Source organism: Oncorhynchus masou, chromosome 12, assembly GCF_036934945.1.
Source record: "Oncorhynchus masou masou isolate Uvic2021 chromosome 12, UVic_Omas_1.1, whole genome shotgun sequence".
NCBI lineage: Eukaryota > Metazoa > Chordata > Actinopteri > Salmoniformes > Salmonidae > Oncorhynchus > Oncorhynchus masou.
The window spans coordinates 37,709,802-37,728,655 of record NC_088223.1 but is presented as its reverse complement, the minus strand read 5'-3'; the positions used below and the strand labels follow the sequence as shown (position 1 = coordinate 37,728,655).

General features: G+C 43.9%; 1 protein-coding gene across 1 annotated transcript; it reads left to right on the top strand.

Annotated features, from left to right (window-relative positions):
- The first annotated feature begins 99 nt into the window (after positions 1–99).
- Positions 100–18,165, top strand: LOC135550014 (hepatic leukemia factor-like). Its single transcript, XM_064980440.1, has 4 exons — positions 100–1,162; positions 7,027–7,449; positions 12,400–12,659; positions 13,331–18,165. The coding sequence occupies exons 1-4, from the start codon at positions 973–975 to the stop codon at positions 13,544–13,546; spliced, it is 1,089 nt and encodes a 362-aa protein (XP_064836512.1). The 5' UTR covers positions 100–972; the 3' UTR covers positions 13,547–18,165.
- The last annotated feature ends 689 nt before the right edge of the window (positions 18,166–18,854 follow it).

Below are 18,854 nucleotides of genomic sequence, written 5' to 3'. Positions count from 1 at the left end.
TTGTTTAAGAAGGGGTGGTGCTCATTAAAGTCGTTTGGGCGTTTTCGGAGTTGTAGATCATGAATATTGATCAGCCTCTCCCCCAGCGCCAATCCCCTGTGAGCGCTGATGTCACGAGAGCGGCCCGTGTTCGTTCCAGCTGACTCTTGCGGTGCTCGGTTGCTTCCTTGCTCGTAGCCTACAGAAAGGTAGGGAAAGCAGGTAAACGACAAAAATAACGAGAGAGAAAGACAGAGGGAGCGAGAACGACTAAGTAGGGAGAGGAAAAACGAGACCTCAACACCTATCCTACTCATGTTGGATATTATTTGACGACGACTTTTTTTCCCTCCTTTCACCCCCCCGCCCACACTTATTTTCTCTATTATTGGATTTCTAGGTACCGCTCCATAATCCATTTTACTCCATGGACAACCCTCAGGTTTGTTTGTTTTATTTTTGTCCAGGTCAAGAAGAAAATCAACTCGGTTTGATGCCTATTCTCAATTAAACGGACATCATCAAGCAAGGCATTTTGGCGAAATCTGAGCGCTGACGTGCAACTTTGTTTATCTCATAGATAGAGGCTGGGATAAGTGATTAACTCTTAAAGGGCACATTGCATTTGTTAAGGTTATTGAATAAAACACATTTTTACCATGAACATATTTTTGAGGAAATCATTTTCACTTTTGATTTTCTCATGGAAAGTTGGAAGAGCAATAGCAATAGTTTATTGTTGATATAAAATTATATTTGTCATGTCGAATTGTACTATTCTCTAGCACTTTCTTAATGCATATTTAGATAGGCTAACATTCGGTTTTCGAATGAGGTAAATAACAGCCGGTCTAGCAGTGTGTATTCAGCTGTCCACCTTTTTAATCGTCACGTCACTGTTGTGAACCCGCTGACAGCCAGTCAATCGTTTTGTGGATTAATCGGATAAATTCAGCGCTCATTCCACCGTGGGAATCAACGACCATCCCAATCATGTCTAGGCCGCTCACACAGCTCCTACCGCCTGACCTCCCGGCTGGAGCGAGCCCACAGTTCGGCACGGGTAACCTTGCGGGCAGTGTCCCAACCGGCGGACACTTGAACTCCATGGCCAGCCTCAAGACTCTCCTACAGCTGCCCATCAAGGTTGACCAGCGAGCGAAAGACTGCTGTGTAATGAAAGGTGAGGTTTGTGTGGTGAGGGCAGGAAGGAAGGGGACAGTATATGCATAACAAATATTAAAATAAGTACACACACACACACACAGAGTGGCCTGCAAACTTTGTTTTCATTTCGTTGGCTTGGTTTCATGTTTATAAATATAAAGCATTCTTTAACTTGTATTATGCATTACTTATTATGGCAATAGGTTCATATTTTTGTTGTCAGCAACAACACATACACAGCATAGAACATTTAGTGTGTTTATCCTTCATTAAGGACATATCTCATGATATTGATGTACACTGAGTGTACAAAACATTAGGAACATATTTTAGTTTCAGCCCCTTTTGCTCTCAGAACAGTCTCAATTCGTTGGGGACATGGACTCTACAAGGTGTCCAAAGCGTTCTATAATGATGCCGACCTATGTTGACTCCAATGCTTCCCATAGTTGGTTTGATGTCCTTTGGGTGATTGACCATTCTGGATACACACAGGAAACTTTTGAAATGGAAAAACTCAACAGAGTTGCAGTTCTTGACACGCTCAAACCGGTGCACCTGTCACCTACTACCATACCCCGTTCAAAGGTCTTTAATCTTTTGTCTTGCCCATTCACCCTCTGAATGGCACACATACACAATCAATGTCTCAAGGCTTAAAGGCCCTTCATCTATTGTATGGGGCGGCAGGTAGCCTAGTGGTAAGAGTGTTGGACCAGTAACCAAAAGGTTGCTAGATCGAATCCCAGAGCTGCCCCTGACTAAGGAAGTTGCCCCTGAACAAGGAAGTTAACCCACTAGGGTTAGGCCGTCATTGTAAATAAGAATTCGTTCTTAACTTAAGTTAAATAAAAGGTTAAATAATAAATCAAATCTATACTGATTGAAGTGGATTTATCAATGGATCATAGCTTTCACCTGGATTCACCTGGTCAGTGGAAAGAGCAGGTATTCCAAATGTTTTGTACGCTCAGTGTACACCGAGCTCTCAATCCAACAAACACAGACATTGTAAATGCTCAAATATTAACTAAGGGTGGGGGCAGGGAAGGTTGTTAAATGTAATGTAAAAGAAAAAATAGATGTACCCAAAAGTAGTTATTTATCATGAAGGCCATAAGCAATATCTCGTCATTACCGCTAGAAATATTAAAATCTCACCTTTTTGGCAAGTAGTTATAAAATCCTGAGGTGTTCACAGTTCGCAATATGATGAAAATATGAAAAATCATGTATGATTCATTTCCTATTCAACAAAAGTTGAGGTAAGGGTTTGAAATTATTAAAATGCATTCTAAATATAGTAACAAATGATTAATGACTTATTTAATATTTCATATTGCTGTAAAATAAAAGTATCATACTTCGTGACAGAACAAAATTGGCACCATTTCATATAACTGATGACGAACAAGACGCCATTCAAACGCCTGCTAACTTGTTACAACTTCAACCTTAAGCACAAAATGATTTAGTTGCTCTGTGACCAAGAGAAAGTGGTCTTGTTTATATTGTTCTAAATTATATAAAATTAAAAAAAATTGTATTTTTTTCATGTTGAGAGCTCTAAGTCCATCCGAGAACATCACATTGAGATATATATTTTTTTCTGCAATCACCTGTTTCATATGCTGTAAGTGGAGCTGCAAGCTTCACAGCCAGAGGAAATCGATCCTTTGTTTAGATAGGGAGCGACACATTTTTCCTGCCTATGCAAATATGGCATCAGATTTCACATACTACATCTCAGATGAGAGCAGCACGTGAAGCAGGACAACCAGAACTTTGAGTCAAATCAAACTTTATTGGTCACATGCGCCAAATACAACCGGTGCAGACTTAACAGTGAAATGCTTAAATTAAAGGACATTCCCAACAGTGCAGAGTTAAAAAAAAAATACAAATATTTGCTAAATAAAATAAAATAAAAAATAAAATAGTAACACAATTAAAACAATAACGATGCTATATACAAGGAGTACCAGTACCGATTCAATGGGCAGTAGTACGAGGTAATTGAAGTAATATAGTATGTACAAGTAGGTAGGAGGAAAAGTGACTAGTCAATCAGGATATATAATAAACAGAGTAGAAGCAGCGTATGTAATGTGTGTGTTGGAGTGAGTGCAAAACAACTGAGAAATAAATAATAGAGTGCTTGAATGTAAATTGTCTGGGTAGCCATTTGATTAACTGTTCAGAAGTCTTGTGGCTTGAGGGTAGAAGCTGTCCAGGAGCCTTTTGATCAGAGACTTGGTGCTCCAGTACCGCTTGCCATGCTGTAGCAAAGAGAAGAGTCTGACTTGGGTGGCTGGAGTTTTTGACCATTTCTAGGGCCTTCCTCTGACACTGCCTGCAGAGCTGTGGGAAGTAGTTGGGGTGGGGCTGGACTAATCTTTTTTGCCTGTGCTGGCACTGCAGATGGCTATATTGGTCTAATAATACAGGACTATTAAATGCCCAGTGCACTACTTTTCTGAAAAATGATTTATTTCAAATATAATTTAGATTTGTCAGGGGGGGGTTGCAGCAACCCCCTAATTCCCGCGACTATGACCACCTGGTATAGAGGTCCTGGATGGTAGGGAGTTTGGCCCCAGTGATGTACTGGGCCATATGCACTACTCTCTGTAGCGCCGTGTAGTCGGATGCCGAGCAGTTGCCTTACCAAGCGGTGATGCAGGCAGTCAAGATGCCCTCAATGGTGCAGCTGTAGAAGTCTTTGAGGATCTGAGGGCCCATGACAAATCTTTTCAGACTCCTGCCTCCTGAGGGGGAAGAGGAATTGTTGTGCCCTCTTCACAACTGTGTTGGTGTGTTTGGACCATGATAGGTTCTTACTGATGTGAACACCGAGGGACTTGAAGCTCTCGACCCGCTCTACTACCGCCCCGTCGGCAGAATTAATGATGGTGTTGGAGACTTGTACGGCTACGCAGTCACGGATTATCAAGCAGGGGGGTCAGCGTGGCAGATGTGTTGTTGCCTACCCTCACCACCTTGGGGGCAGCCCGTCAGGAAGTCCAGGATCCAGTTGCAGAGGGAGGGTTCAGTCCCAGGATCCTTAGCTTAGTGATGATCTTGAAGGTCACTATGGTGTTGAACACTGAGCTGTAGTCAACGAACATCATTCTTCCTTTTGTGCAGGTGGGATTGAGCAGTATGAAGTGCAATAGAGATTGTGTCATCTGTGGATCTGTTTGGGGCGGTATGCAAATTGGACTGGGTCCAGGGTTTCTGGGATGATGGTGTTGATGTGAGCCATGACCAGTCTTTCAAAGCATTTCATGGCTATGATGTGAGTGTTACGGGGCGGTAGTCATTTAGACAGGTTACCTTAGTGTTCTTAGGCACAGTGACTATGTTGGTTTGCTTGAAGTATGTAGGTATTACAGACTTAGTCAGGGACAGGTTAAAAATGTCAGTGAGGACACTTGCCAGCTGGTTAGCGCATGTTCTGAGTACGCGTTCTGGTAATCTGTCTGTCACTTGTGAATGTTAACCTGTTTAAAGGTCTTATCACATCGGCTATGGAGAGTGTGATCATACAGTGGTCCGGAACAACTGGTGCTCTCACGCATGGTTCAGTGTTGCTTTCCTCAAAACAAGAATAGAAGGCATTTAGCTAGTCTGGTAGGCTCATGTCACTGGGCAGCTCTCGGCTGGGTTTCCCTTTTGTAATCCATTAAGACACATCCGATAACCATCAGAGCCGGTGCTGTAGGATTTGATCTTCGTCCTGTATTGACATTTTGCATGTTTGATGGTTCGTCGGCAGGCATAGCGGGATTTCTTATAAGTGTACGGATTAGTGTCCTGCTCCTTGAAAGCGGCAGCTCTAGCCTTTAGCTCAGTGCGGATGTTTCCTGTAACCCATGGCATCTGGTTGGGAAATGTACATATGACCACTATGGGCACAACGTCATTGATACACTTATTAATGAAGCCGGTGACTAATGTGGTATACTCCTCAATGCCATTGGAAGAGTCCCAGAACATATTCCAGTCTGTGCAGGCGAAACAGTTCTGTAGCTAGTCCCCTAAAATAAGGAACTTAACGTTTAGGTTAAAGGGATGTCACAACCTTAGTCAGCTGCTGTCTGTACACAAACAACAATCACATTGACTAACAGCCTCCCCCTGGTGGCTATAGAGTTGAACAGCAGCCCTCCACAATTTCCATGGATATCTTTGTGTAAGAGGTGACGCTGACCAAGACTGACAGCTCCTCCAATGGAGTCGGGGCACAAAGGACCTACCAGCATCAAGTTCACCATTAGAGCATGCATAGTCGGGGTGCATCACTAATGTTAAGGGATGGAGAAGGGCTTTATTGCATGAGATGGAGTCTTGAGTGTTTTTTGCATCCAACATATTTGCTTGCCTGTGGCTTCGATGCATGATGCATTTTCCTTTGAACAGAAACAGTATATTTCTCTCCCTGGTCGGCTTGCTTGCTTTGTTCGACACCCTCATATACACCCACTCGCTGTGCGTATCGCTCCTCTCCTACCTCTTCTGTCCGCCTCTCCATCCTCTCCATCCTCTAGCACATTTACCAAATCCCCCTCATTCACTCCTCTTGCACTTGTCACATCTCCCTCAATCCCCCTTCACTTCTATCTCTTTCCTCATCCCACTTCTTTTCTTTGCATTGCATATCTCTCTCTGCCTATCCTTTTATCTCCTCTCTTCCATCACTCCTCCTATTTCCACTCCCTCTTCTTTCTCTTCCTTCTCACCCTCTTTATTCTCATCTCCTATATTTCCCCTCATCCACCAATATCGCTCTGTCATCCATCTCTCCTCCTATTTGAATCTCTTTAGACTCCTCTTCCCTTTCCTCTTCCTAATCACCACATCTCCTCTTATATTCATTCCCTATTTTTCTGTCTCCATCCTCTCCTCCCTAATTACTCCTCTGTTCCATCTCACCTCTCTCCTGTCTATTTATGATTTTTGAATTTCTTTTCTCTCCTCTCTCCTCCCTTTCACCCCTGTCACTCCTCTCATGTCTCCTCTCTTCTCTATTATCTCTCCTGTCTGTCTGGCTTATTTTGCATTCCCTTTTTTTCTCCTCTCTCTTCCCTCTGCATGTCTCTCTCCTCTCTATCTCACTTCCAAAACTGTGTGTGGGCGTGTGTGTGTGCTGACAATAATGCACTGTGCTGGCCAGTACAGCCCTGGTGTGATCATCACACAATTAATCAGCCCTGTCACCCTTTTCCCTACCCCTTCAACCCTATATCTGATCTCCTCTGCCTAGCTCTTAGCAGTGTCACACTGATAGTCATCCCCCATTTTGGAGCCCCCTCTCCTTGCTCATTAATGTGATGGCTCTCGCCTCCCCTTATTACCCTCGCTAAGCTGCCAATTCAAGGGAGTGAGGGCTGAGACACGAGACGATGCCACCTCCGCTAATAATGTTAGCGTATCATCTCACTCCCTCATTATGTTAGCCTAGCATCTCTCTCTTTCCTCATTATGCTAGCTTAGCATCTCACTTCCTCTTCATGGTGTCAGAGTAGCATTTCAGTTCAGCTTCATGATATTAGCATAGCATCTCACACCCTTACTCACATTTGTCAGCCAGCCTGTGTGTGGATGGGAAGACTGCTGGCACTGTTGCTGAATCAGCCATGTAATGGTGGTTGGTTGCATGCAGAGGTGTTGAAGGCACAATGGCTCCCAGGCAGATTATGTGATGATAAGCGACAGCAGTGATGAACACTGAACAGGCTGGATTTTTGCACTCAATGACCCTCTCTCGCTCTCTCCCCTTTTCCTCCAATTGTTCTCTTTCATTTATTCTCTCTCCATCTCGCTCGCTCTCTTTTTCCATCTCCTTTCTATCTCTTTCTCCCCATCTCCCACTAACAGATAAAGACAAACCCCAGGACTCAGACGAGGACTCCATGAGTGGAGGTCCAGGTGGCCGGCCTTCCCAGTCGGCCTTCCTGGGGCCCCATCTGTGGGAGCGCACGCTGCCCTGCAGCGACGGGGGCCTCTTCCAGCTTCAGTACATGGACCTGGAGGAGTTCCTGACTGAGAACGGCATGGCCATGCACAACAAAGGTGGCAACGGCTCCAGCGCCAGCGCCCAGGTGCCCTCGCAGAGTTCCCTGCAGTCGGCCGTGCCCAACCAGAGCTCCCAGTGCCCGCCGTCATCCCCTCCGCCATGTTCTTCTTCATCGTCCTCCATGTCCTCCTCATCTTCCTCCTCCTCGTTGCTGGGCCTGGACAATGTGCCGCTGCCACCAAACGGACTGCCAGGCATGATGGGAGGGCCCGAGTGCCTACATGGTTAGTAGTAGAGCTCTGCTACCTGAGCCGAGCCCGACGGGCCCCAACGTTATACATCGGGTTAAGGCCTGTTTTTTTTCATCAATAACTAACGTACGAGTAGGGCTCGGGTATCGCTAAATTAATCACTAACGTTTTGAAGCTGAGCCATTTGCTCGTGTTCTGCTGGGCAGTACAGTCATATCTGGCTAAGATCTTAACATGGTGTCAGAAGTCCTGAAACCTTGGCAAATACAGTGGGGCAAAAAAGTATTTAGTCAGCCACCAATTGTGCAAGTTCTCCCACTTAAAAAGACGAGAGAGGCCTGTAATTTTAATCATAGGTACACTTCAACTATGTCAGACAAAATTTGAATTTTTTTTCTCCAGAAAATCACATCGTAGGATTTTTAATGAATTTATTTGCAAATTATGGTGGAAAATAAGTATTTGGTCAATAACAAAAGTTTATCTCAATACTTTGTTATATACCCTTTGTTGGCAATGACAGAGGTCAAACGTTTTCTGTAAATCTTCACAAGATTTTCACACACTGTTGCTGGTATTTTGACCCATTCCGCCATGCAGATCTCCTCTAGAGCAGTGATGTTTTGGGGCTGTTGCTGGGCAACACAGACTTTCAACTCCCTCCAAAGATTTTCTATGGGATTGAGATCTGGAGACTGGCTAGGCCACTCCAGGACCTTGAAATGCTTCTTACGAAGCCACTCCTTCGTTGCCCGGGCGGTGTGTTTGGGATCATTGTCATGCTGAAAGACCCAGCCACGTTTCATCTTCAATGCCCTTGCTGATGGAAGGAGGTTTTCACTCAAAATCTCACGATACATGGCCCCATTCATTCTTTCCTTTACACGGATCAGTCGTCCTGTTCCCTTTGCAGAAAAACAGCCCCAAAGCATGATGTATCCACCACCATGCATCACACTAGGTATGGTGTTATTTGGATGCAACTCAGCATTCTTTGCCCTCCAAACACGACAAGTTGAGTTTTTACCAAAAAGTTATATTTTGGTTTCATCTGACCATATGACATTCTCCCAATCTTCTTCTGGATCAGCCAAATGCTCTCTAGCAAACTTCAGACGGGCCTGGACATGTACTGGCTTAAGCAGCGGGACACGTCTGGCACTGCAGGATTTGAGTTCCTGGCGGCGTAGTGTGTTACTGATGGTAGGCTTTGTTACTTTGGTCCCAGCTCTCTGCAGGTCATTCACTAGGTCCCCCCGTGTGGTTCTGGGATTTTTGCTCACCATTCTTGTGATCATTTTGACCCCACGGGGTGAGATCTTGCGTGGAGCCCCAGATCGAGGGAGATTATCAGTGGTCTTGTATGTCTTCCATTTCCTAATAATTGCTCCCACAGTTGATTTCTTCAAACCAAGCTGCTTACCTATTGCAGATTCAGTCTTCCCAGCCTGGTGCAGGTCTATAATTTTGTTTCTGGTGTCCTTTGACAGCTCTTTGGTCTTGGCCATAGTGGAGTTTGGAGTGTGACTGTTTGAGGTTGTGGACAGGTGTCTTTTATACTGATAACAAGTTCAAACAGGTGCCATTAATACAGGTAACGAGTGGAGGACAGAGGAGCCTCGTAAAGAAGTTACAGGTCTGTGAGAGCCAGAAATCTTGCTTGTTTGTAGGTGACCAAATACTTATTTTCCACCATAATTTGCAAATAAATTCATTAAAAATCCTACAATGTGATTTTCTGGATTTTTTTTTTCTAATTTTGTCTGTCATAGTTGAAGTGTACCTATGATGAAAATTACAGGCCTCATCTTTTTAAGTGGGAGAACTTGCACAATTGGTGGCTGACTAAATATGTTTTTGCCGTGTGTGTGTGTGTGTGTGTGTGTGTGTGTGTATATATTTGTACTTTTACCCCTTTTACTCCCCAATTTCATGAAATCCAATTGGTAGTTAGTCTTGTCCCATTGCTGCAACTCCCCTATGGAGGCAAAGGTCGAGAGCCATTCTCTCCGACCAGGGAGAGAAATATACTGTTTCTGTTCAAAACGACCCTGCCAAGCAGTACTGCTTCTTGACACACTGCTTCCTTAACCCGGAAGCCAGCCGTATCAATGTGTCCGAGGAAACACCGTCCAGATGGCGACCAAGGTCAGCCTGCAGGCACCTGGCCCGCCAAAAGGAGTCGCTAGAGTCCAATGGGACAAGGAAATCCCGGACGGCCTAACCCAGATTGTGCGCTGCCTCATGGGTCTCCTGACCACAGCCGGCTGTAACACAGCCTGGGATCGAACCCGGGTCTGTAGTGACGCCTCAAGCGCTGTGATGCGGTGCCATTGACCTCTGTGAGACTCGCGGGAGGCCCAGGTTCCATTTCTGTGCCCTGTACCGGTTCCAACCCCCGATGTGTAGGTGAGGGATTATTTTTCACCATATGTTTGCGTGTTTTGCATTGGTGTGTGTCTGAGCAATGTCACAAGATCGACAATGTCACAAGATGACTGAAACTGTCATTGCAGTAGTTGCACCTTCCTCAACATGCCCCATGTCGGCATTGGTCGGCGGGGGAAAACACGGCAGTTTGTGAAGCTCCAAGGCAAAAACGAATATTTAGGAGGGCCAATGGAACTGCTTTATGTTTTATTCCAAAGTACAAACGCCTCACTGCATTGATAAATCCAAAAATCCCCCATCTAGTGCAAAATTGGTGGCTTGATGCTAGCAGAAGATGATCAAGGGACAGGTGACAAAAACAAGCAGAAGCTATATACAAAGGGTAAAAAGACAGGGTATAGTCTCAAACATCTTGTCCAGTAGACGATTCAGGGTCTTTTGTTTTGGCCCCTGGTTTTATCGTAATTGACCTCTTAAACTCTGACACCCTCTGGTGGCATTTTCTAATAAACGCATAATATTGTATACTACCACCATAAAGTGCATATGGTTTTCAAAACTACAAGCACATGCTTTACAATGTCCATCAGGGTGTACCCTTTTCCATGACTAGACCTACTTTGCATACTCTTATGACATCGCCAGCAGTAAGATTTGAGTTTGATTTCCAAAAAGACAAGGACTGTAGCTTTCAAATGACGTGTCACTTTCTATTTTTCTGACAAAACGTTCACACCGGACCGAAACAGATCTGCTAAATCCCTTCTACACAAACAGACTAACTTTACGAAGAACAAAATATATAGATGAGTTACAGACCAGGGAATACAGTCAAGAGTGCTTAGAGAAATGATCAAATTCCGGAATCAATCGTAGAAATGTTTAGCACAATAAATAATTTGAATGACCCGTGGAGAGGAAAGGGTTAAGAAAGACTCTGCAATACAGTAAAAAACGAGAGAGCCCAGTTGAGTGTACTCCTTGCATGTTTTAAAACCTCTCACTCTGTCTCTCCCTCCCCCTTACTCCCTCTCTCACACGCTTGGGCCATGTGCAGGCGTTGTGTCACGTGCCGATGCAGAGAGCAATGGCGCGAGAGAGCAAGGGGAGGGGTTGGAGGGAGCGAGGCATAAAGAGGGAGTAAAGTAGAGAGAGAGAGAGAGAGACCTCTGGTGAGCCCTAGCATAATATTGCATAAGACTAGCCTTCCATAAAGAAGCCGAGAGATTTACGTTGCAGAGATATCCCCACCATGTCGCCATACAATTTTTACACACTGAACAACATTGTGACATAACATTTCAGAATGACATGTTGTTGACATAAAGACTGAGGGAAAGACTGCTATGAAATGAAAGGTGAGGTTTATTGTTTGTGTGGTGGTGGTGGTGGGGGGGCTGCTTTAGACAGCTGTGCTCTCTCTGTGTTATTTTCTGAAGGAGGGAGGAAGAACGTGAGGCAGAGTGGTTTGTCCTTTGGATACTTACGAAGGAAGGATCTTGTGTATATTTTAAATTGAAGATAGAGGGAGTATGGGGGGTGGGGTAGGTGTTGGAGGGGTATTGTAGGGAACTGTCTTTGTGGTGGCTATGTAGTGAGAGGACGGGGAGCGCATTTTATGTAACACTTCCTAAAGCACATTCCATTTCAGCATTTCTATTTCCTCAAGTGTTTTCTAAAAACAAATCGCAATCAAACAATCGTTGACAAAAACCCTGCTCAGAATTGTTTCCTGGAAAATGTACTTGTATTGCTATTAAGTATACAAAAGAAATATATTATAGGTGTATTTAACAACTTGATGATTGTTCCTCACCGTGAACGTAATCTATGGCCCAGCAGATACTGTTTCATTAAACAGCCACTAAAAACTTCAGCTAACTTTAACTACCACAAGCTAACAATCAATGGAAGTGATGGGGGCATGTGAGCGTGTATTATTATTTTTTAAATCACATTTTAAGTAGCATCAAACCAAATATGGAGTTGATGGTTAGCTGAATTTTGTAGTGGCTGTTTAAAGAATAACGAATCAATGGTTCAGTTATCTTGGCCCATAGATTACTTTCAGGGTGAGCAACAATCTAACATCAAGCTGTAAAATAGTGAACTACTCCTTTGAAGATCAAGCATATTTTACTGAGTGAGGGTAAAATAGAATGACATTGACCATAGGTAAAAGAAGGGAGATGGCAAGGGGCATAAGAAAGTTTAGAGCTGCATGTAGTAGAAGGTTGTTTACCCAGCAACACTGTTTTTGGATCGGTTTCAACCTTTTGCCCAAAATGGTTGTTATTAAGATTGGGCTTTGGTGCCATCTTATCCTGGATCAGCCAGCTGCCAACTCAACTCCAAAACTGACGGAGTGATGTGGCCTCTGCTTCCACCTGGCGGCTGACCGCTAACACTGCAACCTCCGTGCAACAGCCTGTTTATAAACACGTCATATGTGATGATGCCTTTATACACAGAAATAACTCATCCTCTATACCTTATTGTTGGCATGCTTGAGGCTTTGACCTTTCACCCTGGTCATGGTGAGAAGTATGTGATCAACCACAAGTTTGTTTTTGTTGGCCTCTCTCCATATAGGTGGCCAAGTTGGGCCTCCTGACCTCTCACCCTCCTCCACCACCACCTCTCCCTGTCCCCCCGGGCCGCCAGGGGGCCCGCCGGTCACCAGTGCAGACGTCATGGTGAACTTTGACCCGGACCCGGCAGACGTGGCGCTGTCCAGCGTGCCGGGCCAGGAAGCCTTCGACCCCCGAAGGCACCGCTTCTCGGACGAGGAGCTCAAGCCACAGCCCATGATCAAGAAGGCCCGCAAGATGCTGGTGCCAGACGAGCAGAAGGTGCTACATTTCTTACAATTCTTGTCTTTAAATGTAGTTTGCACATAAGAATGGTAGAGTTGACAAAATGTCATCCTAAAAAGCAGGTCAACTTCCTGCTTAAGTGAATGACAATGTGGGCATTCCTCAATGGATGGCACACATTGGGAAGGGGCAAGTTTAAATTCTGATGTCTGTAGGCAGGATGTCCTCCCCGCTGTGTGTGATGTCATATTGCTGAGTCTACCTTTAATGCACGTGCAGGTTTTTTTACAGGCTGAATTCGATGAATTAGAACTAATTACGTAATTGAGGTACATGCGTTCATCTTTCTGGCTCATTGTAGAGCAGAAGAAGTAGTTATACATTCCTGATGGAACTGGCATGTAGATGTGCATGTAACACCATGGTAAGAAGGTAGGAAACTGACATATTGCTGTCTGTAGAGTAGCTAATTTTGATGGAATTATTAGTAAGGCTCTGTATACTTTTCAGTCATTTCAACACAAACGTTTATACAAATCTTTATATACATGCTTCAAGTGTGCAAATACAATGCTCAGTTGTGACCCCTCTCCCCCTGCCCCACTCGCCATCACAAAACCGAGCCTTCTTGCCCCTCTCCTTCCTCTCTCCTCTTTTCCACACACCCCCCCCCACAACACGCCTCTACTTTGTGGTGACTCCTGCAGGACGACAAGTACTGGAGCCGGCGCTACAAGAACAACGAGGCGGCCAAGCGCTCACGTGACGCCCGGCGTCTCAAGGAGAACCAGATCACGGTGCGCGCCGCCTTCCTGGAGCGAGAGAACGCTGCTCTCAGACAGGAAGTGGCCGACATGCGCAAGGAGCTGGGCCGCTGCCGCAACATCCTCAACAAGTTTGAGAGTCGACACGGAGACTTGTGAGGAGGAGGAAGAGGAGGGAGGCGGTGGAGGAGGAGGAGAGAGGGGTATAAAGCAACATTGGCAGCCCTTTATTTGAGGGGGTGCGCGTACGGCCTATGTAGACTTGGCGTGAGCATCGTATGACACCTTGCGTAAGCGTCCATGTTGCGAGTAGCCTGCAGTGTTGCAGTGAGTGCAGCCTCCATTTAGTGATTCTGTGCTATGCTGGTTTCACTTCCCGTGTCTCTTTGACGGGTATTGTCACTTGGGCGTCGCGACGTCATTCAGTGTTTTATATCAGATGCATTGCAGTGTTTTTCCGGGTAATGCGCAGGGCCATACGTGCACCCGTTCAAATGAGGTGTTCAGATCACAAGACAACTAATGTTTTTAAGCTATAGACAAGGAGACAAGCCAGGGGAAGACAGGTGTGTACTTGATTTCTATGACAAAACATGTATATTTTTGAACTGTACTGGGCAGGGAGGGAGACGTGGGCAAACGAGAAAACAGAGGATGAGCTACAGTATAACTAGAAGAGGAAGATTAGGAGAGGTGGTTCAGGACAGAAGAAAGCAAAGAGATTTCAACATAACTGTATATTTTTATATTTGCAAAGATGGACAGTTCAGAGGGCATTTTGGAAGTAATATTTTGTATATTTTATATATGGGTGAGTTTAGTATAGAGATGGGGGCTATTGGTAAATGGATTGGTAAATGATATATTTTGAACTCGTTAAGATAGAGGGGTCAGAGTTCGTAATAGAGAATGTATAATGGTTGTATCCAGGGATAACATGACGGCAAGAGAGGAGAATTATCTTAGTAAATGTTTGTGGACATAGACAGATCGAAGATATTGTATAGTTTTAATTTTGTTCTGTTAGGTTAGTTGAAGCACTTAAAAGGGAATTCTCAAAAATTTTCACTTCATGTTCATCATCGCCAGTACCATTAACATGTGGAAATGGGGCATTTATGTTTTGTAGTAAAAAAAGACAAGTGTTTCCAATGAGTTCATCAATCAATTAGTAGGCAATGCCTACTCGTAATTGGTTAAAATCACATGATGCACACCGATGATGTCATTGGAAACACTTTTCACATATGTTGATGTTGGGGTGGATCTGGAGATGATGAAAATGGAAAAAATGACAAGTTTACTTTTTAAAGGGCAATTCTTCCTCTTTTCAACCGCATTATCGTCATCTCCACCATCAACCAGTGTTTACATATGTGAGAATATCATGTTCCTATTTTCTGTGCTTAAAAAGATACGAAGTAGGGTCCCCCAAAAAATGCTTCTCTTATGACATCACCTGCCCCAAGGGAGAGTATTTTCTAGCTCCCCGTGTGCCCGCGAATCTCAGTGTTTGAAAATCACAGTTTTTAAAATGTTTAAACTTTTGATGTCAGAACTTTTTAACTTTATTTTTTTTCTACAAAACCTAGAAATGCACCTTTTTCACATACACTACACAGCCAAATATTTCAACCAAACCCGTTGCTGACTGGTTTATAAAATCTTGCACATAGCCATGCAATCTCCATAGGAAAAACATTGGCAGTAAAATGGCCCGTACTGAAGAGCTCAGTGACTTTAAACATGGCACCGTCATAGGATGCCACCTTTCCAACAAGACAGTTAAACAAATTTCTGCCCTGCTAGAGCTGCCCCGGTCAACTGCAACGGCTGTTATTGTGAAGTGGAAACATCTAGGAGCAACAACGGCTCAGCCGCAAAGTGGTAGGCCACACTAGCTCACAGAACTGGACCACCGAGTGCTGTCCTCGGTTGCAATACTCACTACCGAGTTCCAAACTGCCTCTGGAAGCAATGTCAGCACAATAACTGTTCTTCGGGAGCTTCATGAAATGTGGGTTTCCATGGCCAAGCAGCCTCACACAAGCCTAAGATCACCATGCACAATGCCAAGCGTCGGCTGAAGTGGTGTAAAGCTCACCACAATTGGACTCTGGAGCAATGGAAACGCGTTCTCTGGAGTGATGAATCATGCATCACCATTAGTCCGTTGGATGAATCTGGGTTTGGTGGATGCCAGGAGAAAGCTAACTGCCCCAATGCATAGTGCCAACTGTAAAGTTTGGTGTTGGAGAAGGAATAATGGTTCGGGTTGTTTTTCATGGTTCGGGCTAGGTCCAGTGAAGGGAAACTTAACTTTATAGCATACAATGACATTCTAGACAATTCTGTGCTTCCGACTTTGTGGCAACAGTTTGGGGAAGGCCCTTTCCTGTTTCAGCATGACAATGTCCCTGTGCACAAAGCGCTCCATACAGAAATGTTTTGTCTAGATCGGTGTGGAAGAACTTGACTGGCCTGCACAGAGCCCTGACCTCAACCCCATTGAACACCTTTGGGATGAATTGGAACGCCGACTGTGAGCCAGGCCTAATCAGTGCCTGACCTCACTAATGCTCTGGTGACTGAATAGAAGCAAGTCCCCGCAGCAATGTTCCAACATCTAGTGGAAAGCCTTCCCAGAAGAGTGGAGGCTGTTATAGCAACAAAGGAGGGACCGACTCCATATTAATGGCCATGATTTTGGAATGAGATGTTCGACGAGCAGGTGTCCACATACCCTTGGCCATGTTATCTATGTTGACACTGGTATTGTGTTGGAGATAACGAAAGTGAATTTGAAAAGTGGTGGACTTGCCCTTTAATTTGTTATCTTCTCTTTGATTCCTTTCTGGAATTAAATCGTTTTAATTGTGTGTCTGGCACTGAGAGAGAGAGAGAGAGATAAATGGAAATGCTACAGTCAGTGATCAATCGCGAGGACAGCTGCAGCCACATAGATATTTGTGAATAAATATTGCTCAAATGTGTTGCCAGGTATTCATATCGATGGGTGAATATGTTCGGCACAGACGCACACCGCAAACAGACATGTCAAGCCACACAGTCAAATAAGCTGGACCAGTGACTACATATGCATTTTTACATGAAATGACATGCATGCACGTACTCACACACACGCTCTCAAATTATCTCGCACACACACTTATTTGGCCCTGATATAGCAAGCTGGACCTTGAAACGCAGGGCCATGTATGATAGCACACAACACTTCATCACTTTCTACAGCATCTCTCTCTCGCTCTCTCTCGATCCAATTTTGAATTGTGAAGCCGAATTTAAGCTGGATTGGAATCGATGGCCCAGGTTAAGTTGGCAGGGTTTAGCATGAACCTGAGCATGCCGACCGTTAACACACCTCACGTTTGATTACAATTCTTCTTCTTATTAGTGCGGACTATATATGGTGCTCATCCTGATCCTCCATCTGAACACACACCTCAACATATAGTAACTGAACTACCTATACCTTTTATTTTCTTGGTTTGTTCTTTATTTTGCGTATCGTGTTGTAAGAGGAAATCGTATATGTAGATTGACACACAGAAGAGTATGTCTACACCTTTCCTGAACAACTTTACCCAGTGAAACAATGCACCCTAATGTACCATACACATGTACAATTAAATACGAAAACTGATCTCTCACTAGATATGTGTGTGTATATGATATATGCTTGAACATGTGACTATAGATGTAATAATATACATGGCTTGAATATATAAATGTAGTATAAAATGATTGGAATCATTGTCAATTTCTCAGGTGTTCTGGGGGATAAAAAAAAAAACTCTTACGCTAAATCTTGATTACTGAAGTTGTTCTTTCTTTTTACGGTTTGACCAGGATACATTTCGGAGCTGGCCCACTTTAGCAGTACATTTCGGTAAAATTAGATGGAATTGTACTGCGTACTACCAACTCACCTTGGTAGTGAGGTTGTAATTATACCAGTTCTGGATTTTAAGGTCTTTGTTGATTTCAGACATAGAATTCAATGTTCTTTTTTATTCTTCTCTCTATTACAGTTATTATTGCTAGTATTATCGTCGTTGTTGTCGTTGTTATTCTCACTACTCTTGTTTCTTTTCCTTGCTACAACTTTTTAAGTGGGAATGCAGTTCTCATTTTTATCTCCCTTGTATTTTTCAAGACCATCTTTACTCTACTTTATTTTCCATGAGCCTGTTCACTATCGGCACCATCCACTGAGTCTATCTCCAGGTGCACTGTGGGGGCTGTAGTCTTGTCCGTGTGTGTTGTAATGTAACAAAAGCGGAAACAACCACAAACTATGGACTTGAAGGAAGAAAAAAAAAACTGGAAGAATTTGAACTACATCTCCCAGCACAGGCTTCTAACACCACCCATCTTTTGATGGACGAAGAAGCAACTTTTTGATACCTGGGACTTGTTTGCAGAAGCTTATAAACTTTTAACAGCGGTATTTTTCTACATGTCTGTATACTGTATGATTACTACAACTTTTTGTGGGCATTTGTAGCCCATCCTCACAATGATGGTATGCTACTAAACGGCATTGCGGGTAATGTACACAGCCTATTTCCCCTTCCCCATGTGGATTATAAACTACTACCTGTTGTGACTGTTATAAATAAACTACAAATCCCATGAGCACACCACTACCCTAATGCACCAGTAATGTCTACTGATCCTGCCTATATGGATGCTGGGGGATGTGGTCTGGCTTTTCCGAAATCACCAATAAAGATTCATCCTTACTCACTGAGAAAGCTTTTGTGGTTTCTTGTATGTTGTCAAAATTGTATATCTTCTCTTTGTGTGAAACTACAGTGAATCGAACTCTCACAGCATCAGAAAGTACAACGAAGGCACTAAGGCCATTTAAGATGGTGCTACCCCCCCCGAGACCATATTAGACATCATAAAATGGCGGCCCACTGCCACCTGTGACCAGTGGGCTGGTTCAGCTGTTCGTCAACATGGATTGCTTCAAGCAGTTCCCTCTCAACTCTGTCTGCCGTCTGTTCAGTCAGTAGTACCAGCATGGCATCGCCCAGGTGTTAACTAACATGGGTTCAAATGATAGATCCACATAGACTCCCAGAGCGACTGTTTTTTTCACCACAGTATCCATTTCACCATGGAAAGTTTGATAGTCTTTCAGTGCTGCACTTGATACAAATATGTATCCCAGGTGAAGTAAATGATTGTACATTTGATATGATTGCAGTTCAATAAAGACTGTAGCACAGGCTGATTTCATGTTTGACAACAAAGAACCCTCCACAAATCCTGGATGTCATACATTACAATGTTTGTGTCTGCCTTGGGGCTAGAAAAAATAGTCTGGACGAAGCCATTGATTTTCGCCCTAAAAGAGGATACATTTCTAAAAATAAAATAAAAAAGGAATTGATCTAGCAGAGCGTGTGTTACAGTATTAGATGCAGGAAAACTC